General features: G+C 44.8%; 1 protein-coding gene across 4 annotated transcripts in view; it reads right to left on the bottom strand.

Moving 5' to 3' along the window:
• The window catches only part of fer1l4 (fer-1 like family member 4), a 353,096-nt gene that overhangs the window by 183,568 nt on the left and 156,221 nt on the right, over window positions 1-13,307 (bottom strand). For all 4 annotated transcript variants that reach the window (XM_072244965.1, XM_072244971.1, XM_072244979.1 and 1 more), the window contains exon 22: window positions 7,676-7,828. In XM_072244965.1, the coding sequence (XP_072101066.1) occupies window positions 7,676-7,828 (153 nt within the window). The remainder of the gene's footprint in view (window positions 1-7,675; window positions 7,829-13,307) is intronic.

The raw sequence follows: 13,307 nt of genomic DNA, 5'->3' as shown, positions 1-13,307 counted from the left end.
CTTGTGGGTTGAGTTAAGAAACTGCAAGGGTAAAAGGACGTTGATGGCAGTTATATACAGGCCTCCCAACAGTGTCTGGGAGGTGGACTACAGGTTACAACAGGAAATAGAAAAGGCGAGTCAAAAGGACAATGATATGGTAATCATGGGAGATTTTAACATGCAGGTTGATTGGGAAAATCAGGTTGGTAATGGATTTCAAGAGGGTGAATTGAATGCCTAAGAGATAGCTTTTTAGAGCAGTTTGAGCCTACAAGGGGATCAGCTATTCTGGATTAGGTGTTATGTGACGAACCGGAAGTGATCAGAGAGCTTAAGGTAAAATACCCTAGAGGAACCAGTGATCACAATATGATTGTGTTCAACTTGAAATTTGACAGGGAGAAAGTAAAGTCTGATGCAGCAGTATTTTAGTGGAGTAAGGGAAATTACAGTGGTATGAGAGAGGAGCTGGCTGAAGTAAACTGGATGGAGCTGCTGGCAGGGATGTCAACACAGCAGCAATGGCGTGTGTTTCTGAGAAAAATGAGGGAGGAGCAGGACATGTGTATTCCAAAAATCAATACTCAAGTGGTAAAACAGTACAACCATGACTGACAAGGGAAGTCAAAGCTATTGTAAAAGCAAAAGAGAGGGCATACAACAAAGCAAAAATTAGTGGGAAGATAGAGAATTGGGAAGTTTTAAAAACCGACAGACAGCAACTAAAAAAAACATTAGAAGGGAAAAGATGAAATATGAAAGCAAGCTAGCAAATAATATCAAAGTGGATAGTAAAACTTTTTTCAAGTATGTTAAAAATAAAAGAGAAATGAGAGTGGATATAGGACTGCTAGAAAATGAGGCAGGAAAAATAATAACGGGAGACAAGGAGATGGCTGATAAACTAAATGAGTATTTTGTGACAGTCTACACTGTAGGAGACAGTAGCAGTATACCTGATGTTGTAGTGTGTGAAGGAAGATAAGTGGGTGCAGTTACTATTACAAGAGAGAAGATGCTCAAAAAGCTGAAAGACCTAAAGCTACATAAGTCACCTGGACCAGAGGAACTGCACCCTAGGGTTCTGAAAGAGGTAGCATTAGAGATTGTGGTGGCATTAGAAATGATCGTTCAAAAATCATTGGATTTACAATAGCATTGGAGAGGGATAGGAACAGGCACTTTAGGGAAACATTTAATTGTAGTAAGGGGAAATATGAGGCTATCAGGCAGGAACTTGGAAGCATAAATTGGAAACAGATGTTCTCAGGGCAACGTACGGAAAAATGTAGCAAATACTCAGGGGATATTTGCGTGGGGTCCTGAATAGGTATGTCCCAATGAGACATGGAAAGGATGGTAGGGTACAGGAACCGTGGTGTACAAAGCTGTTGTAAATCTAGTCAAGAAGAAAAGAAGAGCTTACCAGAAGTTCAAAAAACTAGGTAATGATAGGAATCTAGAAGATTATAAGGCTAGCAGGAAAGAGCTTAAGAATGAAATTAGGAGAGCCAGAAGGGGCCATGAGAAGGCCTTGGCTGACAGGATCAAGGAAAACCCCAAGGAATTCTACAAGTATGTGAAGAGCAAGAGGATAAGACGTGAGAGAATAGGATCAATCAAGTGTGACAGTGGAAAAGTGTGTATGGAATTGGAGGAAATAGTGGAGGTACTCAATGAATACTTTGCTTCAGTATTCGCTATGGAAAAGGACCTTCCCGATTGTAGGGATGACTTGCAGTGGACTGAAGAGGTTGAGAATGTAGATATTAAGGAAGAAGAAGTGCTGGAGCTTTTGGAAAGCGTCAAGTTGGATAAGTCACCGGGACTGGATGGGATGTACCCCAGACTACTGTGGGAAGCAAGGGAGGAGATTGCTGAACCTCTGGCAATGATCTTTGCATCATCAATGAGGACAGGAGAGGTTCCGGAGGATTGGAGGTTTGTGGATGTTGTTCTTGTATTCAAGAAAGGGAGTAGGGATAGCCCAGGAAATTATAGGCAAGTGAGTCTTCAGTGGTTGGCAAGTTGATGGAGAAGATCCTAAGAGGCAGGATTTATGAACATTTGGGGAGGCATAATATGATTAGGAATAGTCAGCATGGTTTTGGCAAAGGCAGGTTGTGCCTTACAAGCCTGATTGAATTTTTTAAGGATGTGACTAAACACATTGATGAAGGTAGAGCAGTAGGTGTAGTGTATATGGATTTCAGCAAGGCATTTGATAAGGTACCCCATGCAAGGTTTATTGAGAAAATATGGAGGCATGGGATCCAAGGGGACATTGCTTTGTGGATCCAGAACTGGCTTGCCCACAGAAGGCAAAGAGTGCTTGTAGATGGGTCATATTCTGCATGGAGGCCGGTGATCAGTGGTGTGCCTCAGGGATCTCTTCTGGGACTCCCTACTGTTCGTGATTTTTATAAATGACCTGGATGAGGAAGTGGAGGAATGGGTTAGTAAATTTGCTGATGACACAAAGGTTGGAGGTGTTGTGGATAGTGTGGAGGGCTGTCAGAGGTTACAGCTGGACATTGATAGGATGCAAAACTGGGCTGAAAAGTGGCAGATGGAGTTCAACCCAGACAGGTGTGAGGTGGTTAACTTCGGTAGGTCAAGTATGACGGCAGAATATAGCATTAATGGTAAGACTCTTGGCAGTGTGGAGGATCAGAGGGTTCTTGGGGTCCAAGTCCATAGGACGCTCAAAGCAGCTACGCAGGTTGACTCTGGGGTTAAGAAGGCATATGGTGCATTGGCCTTCATCAATCGTGGGATTGAGTTTAAGAGCCAAGAGGTAATGTTACAGCTACATAGGACCCTGGTCAGACCCCGCTTGGAGTACTGTGTTCAATTCTGGTCACCTCACTACAGGAAGGACATGGAAACCATAGAAAGCGTGCAGAGGAGATTTACAAGGATGTTGCCTGGATTGGGGAGCATGCCTTATGAGAATAGGTTGAGTGAACTCAGCCTTTTCCTTCTTGGGGCGACGGAGGATGAGTGGTGACCTGATAGAGGTGTACAAGATAATGGGAGTTATTGATCATGTGGATAGTCAGAGGCTTTTCCCCAGGGTTGAAATGGCTAGCACGAGAGGGCACAGTTTTAAGGTGCTTGGAAGTAGGTACAGAGGAGATGTCAGGGGTATGTTTTTTATGCAGAGAGTCATGAGTGCGTGAAATGGGCTGCCCACCACGGTGGTGGAGGCAGAAACGATAGGGTGTTTTAATAGAGTCCTGGATGGATACATGGAGCTTAGAAAAATAGAGGGCTATGGGTAAAGCCTAGGTAGTTCTAAGGTAGGAACATGTTTGGCACAGCTTTGTGGGCTGAAGGGCCGGTATTGTGCTGTATATTTTTTTATGTTTCTATGTTTCTATGACTCTAGCATGGCGCCAGAGTACTGGAAAATTGCAAATGTTACTCCACTCTTTAAGAAAGGAGGAAGGATGTTTGGACGGTTAGAAGGCCTTTGACAAGATGCCACACATGAGGCTGCTTACCAAGTTAAGAGCCCATGGTATTACAGAAAAGTTACTAACATGGTTAGAGCACTGGCTGATTGGCAGGAGGCACCAAGTGGGAATAACAGGATCCTTTCCTGGTTGGCTGCCAGTGACTAGTGGTGTTCCGCAGGGGTCTGTGTTGGAACCACTTCTTTCTATGCTGTATATAAATGATTTAGTTGATGGAATAGATGGTTTTGTTACCAAGTTTGCAGATGACATGAAGATTGGTGGAGGGGCAGGTTGTGTTAAGGGAACAGGTAGGATGCAGAAGGACTTAGACAGATTAGGAGAATGAACAAGAAAGTGGCAAATGAAATACAATGTTGGAAAATGCATAGTCATGCACTTTGATCGTAGAAATAAATGTGTGGACTATTTTCTAAACATGGAGAAAATCCAGGAATCTTTGATGCAGAGAGACTTGGGAGTCCTTGTGCGAAACTCCCTGAAGGTTAACTTGTAGGTTAAGTCAGTGGTGAGGAAGACAAATATCATGTTAGCATTCGTTTCAAGAGGTCTAGAATACGAGAGCAAGGATGTGATGCTGAGGCTTTGTAAGGCACTGGTGAGGCCTCACCCTGAGTATTGTGATCACTTTTGGGCCCCTCATCTTAGAAAAGATGTGCTGGCACTGGAGAGTGTCCAAAGGAGTTTCACAAGGTTGATTCCAAGAATGAAAGTGTTATCATATGAGGAACGTTTGATGGCTCTGGGTCTGTACTTGTTGAAATTTAGAAGGATGAGGAGGTATTCTATTGAAACCTTTCGTATATTGAAAGCTTAGACAGAGTAGATGTGGAAAGGATGTTTCCCACGCTGGGAGAGTCTAGGACAAGAGGGCACAGCCTCAGGATAGAGGGGTGCCCTTTCAAGACAGAAATGCGGAGAAATTTCTTTCGACAAAGGGTGGTGAATTTGTGGAATTTGTTGCCACATGCAGCTGTGGAGGCCAGGTCGTTGGGTGCAGTTAAGGCAGAAAATGATAGGTTCTTGATTGGACATGGCATCAAAGGTTAAGAGGAGAAGGCCAGCAACTGGGGTTGAGGAGGAGATAAAAAAAAAAGGATCATCCATGGTTGAATGGCGGAGCAGACTCAATGGGCCAGATGGCCTAATTCTGCTCCTATATCTTATGGTCTTATGGTCTACAATGGAATGACACACTGAAATGGAAGGAAATATACATTATTTACTGAAACAACTGACATAAATTGTCAACAATTGTCAACAGGGAGGCCTCACCACAAATATATTTTTAATTATCTTAATCAACTAATTGGAATTTGTTTTATTTTCAATACCTTTCTATTGCCTTTCACATTCTTCTCTGAACAACTGATCTTTTGGACTTCTTTTAGGTATGACTTGGTTGAAGTGAAGGATCTAAGTCCAAAGTCTGTCCATGGCCCACACCCCAATGACCCAAAGCTGGTACGTTCATGACCCAAAACCCATACCCCAATGACCCAAAGCCTGTACCCCAATGACCCAATGACTCAAAGCCGGTACATTCATGCCTGTACCCTCATCACCCCAAGCCCATGCCATCGACCCAAAGCCCATGCCCTCATTACCCAAAGCCCGTACCCCAATGACACAAAGCCAGTACGTTCATGACCCAAAGCCCGTACCCTCATCACCCAAAGCCCATACCGTCGACCCAAAGCCCATACCCTCATTACCCAAAGCCCATGCCGTCGACCCAAAGCCCATACCCTCATTACCCAAAGCCCATGCCGTCGACCCAAAGCCCATACCCTCATTACCCAAAGCCTGTACCCCAATGACCCAAAGCCCGTACCCCAGTGACCCAAAGCCCGTACCCCAATGACCCAAAGCCTGTACCCCAATGACCCAAAGCCCATACCCTCATCACCCAAAGCCCATACCCCAACGACCCAAAACCCATACCCCAATGACCCAAAGCCTGTACCCCAATGACCCAATGACTCAAAGCCGGTACATTCATGCCTGTACCCTCATCACCCCAAGCCCATGCCATCGACCCAAAGCCCATGCCCTCATTACCCAAAGCCCATACCCCAATGACACAAAGCCCGTACCCCAATGACCCAAAGCCAGTACGTTCATGACCCAAAGCCCGTACCCTCATCACCCAAAGCCCATGCCGTCGACCCAAAGCCCATACCCTCATCACCCAAAGCCCATGCCGTCGACCCAAAGCCCATACCCTCATCACCCAAAGCCCATGCCGTCGACCCAAAGCCCATACCCTCATCACCCAAAGCCCGTACCCCAATGACACAAAGCCTGTACCCTCATCACCCAAAGCCCATACCGTCGACCCAAAGCCCATACCCTCATTACCCAAAGCCCATGCCGTCGACCCAAAGCCCATACCCTCATTACCCAAAGCCTGTACCTCAATGACCCAAAGCCCACACCCCAATGACCCAAAGCCCGTACCCCAGTGACCCAAAGCCCGTACCCCAATGACCCAAAGCCTGTACCCCAATGACCCAAAGCCCATACCCTCATCACCCAAAGCCCATACCCCAACGACCCAAAACCCATACCCCAATGACCCAAAGCCCGCACCCCAGTGACCCAAAGTCCGTATCCTCATCACTCAAAGCCCATACCCTCATCACCCAAAGCCCATACCCCAACAACCCAAAGCCCACACCCCAATGACCCAAAGCCCGTACCCCAGTGACCCAAAGCCCGCACCCCAATGACCCAAAACCCGTACCTTCATCACTCAAAGCCCGTACCCTCGACCCAAAGCCCATACCCTCATTACCCAAAGCCCATACCCTTGAGCCAAAGCCTATACCCTCATTACCCAAACCCATACCTTCATGACCCAAACCTGTACCTTCATGAATAAAAGCCCATACCCTCATTACCCAAAGCCTGTACCCTCATTACACTAGGCCTGAACCCTGATGACCCAAAGCCCATTCCCTCATTGCCCAAAGCCCGTACCCTGATGACCTGAAGTCTGTACCCTCATGACCCATGGCCCATACCCTCATTGCCCAAAGCCCATGCCCTCATGACCTCAAAGCCTGTACCCTCATGAATCAAAGCCTGTACCCTCATGACCCAAAGCCCGGACCCCCATGACGGAAAGCCCGTACCCTCATGACAGAAAGCCCGTACCCTCATGACGCAAAGTCTGTACCAGGCATAACCCAAAGATTGTGCCCTGACCGAAAGTCCGTACCCTTATTACCACAAACTGCAGACCCTCATTACCCAAAGCCTGAACCCACATTACCCAGTGCCTGTACACTAATGACCCAAGGCCTGTGCTCTCATACCCAAAGCCCATACCATCATTACCCAAAGCCCATACCATCATGACACAAAAGCCCGTACCCTCATGACCCATAGCCTCTACCCTCATGACCCAAAGCCCGTACTCTCAAGTTCCAAAGCCCAAACACGGCATGACCTAAAGACTGTACCCTCATGACCCAAACTCCATGCCCTCATGACCTAAAGAATGTACCCTTATTACCCCAAAGTGAAAAACCCTCATTACCCAAAACCTGTACCCTCATGACCCAAAGCTGAACCCTCATGACCAAAAGCCCGTACCTTTTTTTTACCTCAAAGTGCATTCCCTCATTATCCAAATCCTGAACCCTCATTACCCAAAGCCCGTACCTTCATGCTCCAAAGCCCATACTTTCATGACTCAAAGTCCTTACCCTCATGATCCATAGCCCATACCTTCATGACTCAAAGTCCTTATCCTCATGACCCAAAGCTGTACCCTCATGACCCAAAGCCGGAACCCTCATGACCCAAAGCCTGAACTCTCATGACCCAAAGCCTGAACCCTCATGACCCAAAGTCCTTACCTCATTATCCAAAGCCCGTACCTTCATGATCCATCGCTTGTACCCTCATAACCCAAAGCCTGAACCCTCATGACTCAAAGCCCGTACCCTCATGACCCAAAGCCTATACACGTCATGTCCAACAGCCTGTACTTTCATGACCCAAACACTCTGAAACAAATTAAGTGATACGAAGGAACTGGTGAATTATCTGCTCATGCAGACACAAAAACAATTTGCAGATTTCTCATGGTCTCCAGGGAAACACTGATCAGCAGGTGGCAGGGCTCTTTTGGAAACTAACTGAAACACAGTGTTTCATGAGGCAGCATTGCCATCTACTGACTGGTGAAAGGATGGTGTCCTTACCTTCATAATGATGGATTGAATTTTCCCACAGTCTTTTCCATTTTCTTCTTCCACAACTGAGTAAAGAACCTGTCGTGCAGGGACACGAGCAACTGCCACACGCTTCCCGTTGCTCAGCATCCAGATAAAGATGTCCGGAATAGGTGTTTGAGGCTGAGAGAAAATACAAGCAATATACCCTGAATTCTTCAGAAATTTTTTAATGAAGAATTATTTTGTCAGTGGGCATCACTGAGTCGTGGCTGAAAGAAGGTCATAGTTGGGATTTTAGCATCAAAGGATGTACCTTGTATTGAAAGGACAGGCAGGAAGGCATAGACGATGGTATGGCTCTATTTCTAAGAGATAGAATTACATCTTTAGAAAGGGGAGACATTGGGTCAGAGAATGTTGAATCTTTGTGGATAGAGTTAAGAAACTGCAAGGGTAATAAACCATTATGGGAATCATATATAGGCCAAGATGTTGGGTTGAGATTGCAAAGGGAGCTGGAAAGGGCGTGTAATAAGGGTAATGTCACAATTGTAATTCTGGTCTTCAATATGCAAGGGGATTGGGAAAAGCAGGTTGGTGTCAGGATGCGAGAGATGGAATTTGTTAAATGCCTACGAGGTGGCCTTTTAGAGCAGCTTGTGCTTAAGCCTACTCGGGGAAAGGCTATCTTAGATTGGGTGTTGGGTAATAACCCAGATCTTATTAAGGAGCTTAACGTAAAGGAGTCCTTAGGAGGCAGTGATCATAATACGATGGAATTCTTACTGCAATTTGAGAGGGAGAAGCACAACTCACATGTATCAGTATTACAAGGGAAGAAAAGGAATTAAGGCATAAGAAAGGAACTTTCACAGGTGGATTGGAGGGGATACTGGCACTGATGACATCAAGCAGAGATGGCTGAAGTTGCTGGGAATAGTTCACAAAGTGCAGGATAAATATGTCCCACAGAAGAAGTTCTCAAATGGCAGGGCAAGGCAACCATGCCTGACAAGGGAAATTAAAGACTACATAATGAGGTGCTACATTTTGGTAGGACTAATCAAAATAGGACATACGTGGTAAATGGTAGGGCATTGAAGAATGCAGTAGGACAGAGGGTTCTAGGAATAATGGTGCATAGTTCCCTGAAGGTGGAATCTCATGTGGATAGGGTGGTGGAGAAAGCTTTTGGTATGCTGGCCTTTATAAATCAGAGCATTGAGTATAGGAGTTGGGATGTAATGTTGAAATTATACAAGGCATCGGTGAGGCCAAATTTAGAGTATTGTGTACAGTTTTGGTCCCCGAATTATAGAAAAGATGTCTTCAAAATAGAGTACAGAGAAGGTTTTCTAGAATGTTACCTGGGTTTCTTCACCTAAGTTACAGAGAAAGGTTGAACAAGTTGGGTCTTTATTCTTTGGAATGTAGAAGGTTGAGGGGGGGACTTGATAGAGGAATTTAAAATTATAAGGGGGATAGATAGAGTTGATGTGGGTAGGCTTTTTCCATTGAGAGTGGGGGAGATTCAAACAAGAGGACAGGAGTTGAGGGTTAAAGGGCAAAAGTTTAGGAGTAACATGAGGGGGAACTTCTTTACTCAGAGAGTGGTAGCTGTGTGGAACGAGATTCCAGTAGAAGTTGTTGAGGCAGGTTCGATTTTATCATTTAAGAAAAAAAATGGATAGGTATATGGACAGGAAAGGAATGGAGGGTTATGGGCTGAATGCAGGTCGGTGGGACTAGGTGAGAGTAAGAGTTCGGCACGGACTAGAAGGGCCGAGATGGTCTGTTTCCGTGCTGTAATTGTTATATGGTTATATGGTTATATGGTTATAAAAGACAAGGAAAATGGCATGTAATGTAGCAAAAGTGAGTGGGAAGTTGGATGACAGAGAAGCTTTTAAAATCCAACAAAGAGCAACTAAAAAAGCAATAAGAAGAGAAAAGATTAAATATGAGGGCAAACCAGCCGATAATCTAAAGCAGGATACTGAAAGTTTTTTTCAGTTTTCTAATGAGTAAAAGGGAGGTGATAGTTGATATTGGACCACTGAAAATGATGCTGACGCAAAGGGGACAAAGAAATGGCAGATGAACTTAATAAGTACTTTGCTTCAGCCTTTACTGTGGAATGCATAAGCTGTATGCCAGAGGTCCATGAATGTTAGGGAGCAGGCGTGAGTACCATTGATATTACAAAGGAAAAAGCGCTTGGCAAACTCAAAGGTGGGTAGGTGACCTGGACCAGATTCCTGAAAGAGCTTGCTAAAGAGATAATGGATGCATTGGTCATGATCTAGCAAGAATCATTTGATTCTGGCATGGTTCCTGAAGACTGGAAAATTGCAGATGTCACTCTACCCTTTAAGGAGGGAGGAAGACAAAAGAGTGGAAATTATAGGCCAGTTAGCCTAACCTCAGTGGTTGGGAAAATGTTGGAGTCCATTATTAAGGACAAGGTTTTGGGGTACTGGGAGACTAATGATAAAATAAGTCAAAGTCAGCATGATTTCTATGAAGAAATTGTGCAGATGCTGAAAATACAGAGGAACACAAACAAAATGCTAGAGGAACTCAGCAGTTCAGGCAGCCTTAAGGAGAAACATAGAAAACCTACAACACGATACAGGCCCCGCGGCCCACAAAGCTGTGCTGAACATGTCCTTACTTAGGGTTACCCATAGCCCTCTATTTTTTTGAGCTCTATGTACTTGTCCAGCAGTCTCATAAAAGACACTATCGTATCTACCTCCACCATCGTCGCAGGCAGCCCATTCAATGCACTCACCACTCTCTGCATAAAAAAATTTGCCCCTGACATGTCCTCTGTACCTACTTCCAAGCACCTTAAAACTGTGCCCTCTCATGCCAGCCATTTCAGCCCTGGGAAAAAGCCTCTGACTATCCACACCATCAATGCCTCTCATCATCTTAGCCACCTCAATCAGGTCACCTCTCATTCTCCGTTGGTCCAAGGAAAAAAGGTCAAGCTCACTCAACCTATTCTCATAAGGCATGCTCCCCAATATAGGCAACATCCTTGTAAATCTCCTCTGCACCCTTTCTATGGTTTCCACATCCTTCCTATAGTGAGGTGACCAGAACTGAGCACAGTACTCCAAGTGGGGTCTGACCAGGGTCTTATATAGCTGCAACATTACCTCCCGTCTCCTAAACTCAATCCCATGTTTGATGAAGGCCAATGCACCGTAAGCTTTCTTAACCACAGAGTCAACCTACGCAGCAGCTTTGAGTGTCCTGTGGACCCGGACCCCAAGATCCCTCTGATCCTCCACACTGCCAAGTCTTACCATTAATATTATATTCTGCCATCATATTTGACACACCAAAATGAACCACCTCACATTTATCTGGGTTGAATTCCATCTGCCACTTCTCAGCCCAGTTTTGCATCCTATCGATGTCCAGTCACAACACCCTCAATCTTTGTATCATCAGCAAATTTACTAACCCATCCCTCCACTTCCTCATCCAGGTCATTTATAAAAAGCACGAAGAGTGGGGTCCAAGAACAGTTCCCTGTTCCCTCCATGCAGAATATGACCTGTCTGCAACCACTCTTTGCCTTCTGTGGGCAACCCAGTTCTGGATCCACAAAGCAATGTCCCTTTGGATCCCATGCCTCCATATTTTCTCAATAAGCCTTGCATGGGGTATCTTGTCAAATGCCTTGCTGAAATCCATATGCATTACAAAGAAAAGATAAACAGTGAACAGTTCGAGCCAACACCCTTCATCAGGATGGTGGGAATAATTATTTCTTTTCTTTGTGACTAAGTTTTTCTGAGCCTGTCACTATATTGTGCTATGTTCTATGTGCTGAGTGCAGTGTGCTGTTGTGTTTTGCGCCTTGCCCCTGGAGGAATTCTGATTCATTTGCCTATATTCACATATGTCTGAACGTTAATTAAACCAACTTAAATGTATCAACTCATATACTCAGTGCCCTAACTGATAAAAGCCAACATGCTAAGTGCCTTCCATACCACGCTGCCTATCTGTGATGCTGCTTTCAATGAACTATGCACATACTCCCAGATCCCTCTGTTTCATCACACTCCCTCATGCCCTAGACACATATTCTGCTTTGACTTTCTAAAATGCATCACTTCATACTTATCTGTATTCCACTCTTTGGCCCACTTCCCTAATTGATCAAGAACCCCCTGTAACGAATAACAATGCTCCCAACACCAGCCTGTACAGCCTATCACTAGTCATCAGCCTCCATTCTGAGAAACAGCCTTCATAAGAACATAAGACATAGGAGCAGAAATTGGCCATTTGGCCTATCGAGTCTGCTCCACCATTCAATCATGGCTGATCCTTTTTTTTCTCCTTCCTAACCTCATTTTCCAGCCCTCTCCCATAACCTTTGATGCCATGTCCAATCAAGATCCTATCAATTTCTGCCTCAAATACACCCAACGACCTGGCCTCCACAGCTGCATGTGGCAACAAATTCCACAAGCTCACCACCCTCTGGATAAAGAAACTTCTCCACATCTCTGTTTTGAATGGATACTCCTTTATCCTGAGGCTATGTCCTTTTGTCCTAGATTCTCCCATCCTTTCCACATCTACTCTGTCTAGGCATTTCAACAATTGAACGGTTTCATGAGATCTCCTTTCATCCTTCTGAATTCCAGCAAGTACAGACCCAGAGCCATCAAACGTTCCTCGTATGATAACCCTTTCATTCCTGGAATCATCCTAGCGAACCTCCTATGGATCCTCTCCAATGCCAGCACATCTTTTCTAAGATGAGAGGCCTAAAACTGTTCACAATACTCAAGGTGAGGTCTCACCAGTGTCTTATAAAGCCATCACATCCCTGCTCTTGTATTCTAGACCTCTTGAAATGAATGCTAACATTGTATTTGCCTTCCTCACCAATGATTCAGCCTGCAAGTTAACCTTTAGGGTGTTCTGCACAAGGACTACCAAGTCTCTTTGTACCTCAGATTTTGGGATTTTCTCCTCGTTTAGAAAATAGTCAGCACATTTATTTCTACTACCAAAGTGCATGACCATGCATTTTCCAACATTGTATTTCATTTGTCACTTTCTTGCCCATTCTCCTAATCTGTCTAAGTCCTTCTGCATCCTACCTGTTCCCTTAACACTACCTGCCCCTCCACCAATTTTCGTATCATCTGCAACTTGGCAACAAGGCCATCTATTTCATCATCTAAATCATTTTTATATAGCATAAAAAGAAGTGGTCCCAACACTGACCCCTGCGGAACACCACTAGTCACTGGCAGCCAACCAGAAAAGGATCTTTTTATTCCTACTTGCTGCCTCCTACCAATCAACCAATGCTCTAACCATGTTAGTAACTTTCCTGTAATACCATGGGCTCTTAACTTGGTAAGCAGCCTCATGTGTGGCACCTTGTCAAAAGCCTTCTGAAAGTCCAAATATACAATATCCACAGTATCCCTTGTATCTAGCTAACTTGTAATCTCTTCATAGAATTCCAACAGGTTCATCAGGCAGGATTTTCCCTGAAGGAAACCATACTGACTTTGTACTATCTTATTCTGTGTCACAAGTACTCCATCAGCTCATCCTTAACAATTGACTCAAACATCCTCCCAACCACCGAGGTCAGGCTAACTGGTCTATA

This window comes from Mobula birostris, chromosome 2 (assembly GCF_030028105.1).
Source record: "Mobula birostris isolate sMobBir1 chromosome 2, sMobBir1.hap1, whole genome shotgun sequence".
NCBI classification, from domain to species: Eukaryota; Metazoa; Chordata; class Chondrichthyes; order Myliobatiformes; family Myliobatidae; genus Mobula; species Mobula birostris.
This window is presented reverse-complemented; position numbering and strand designations above follow the sequence as displayed.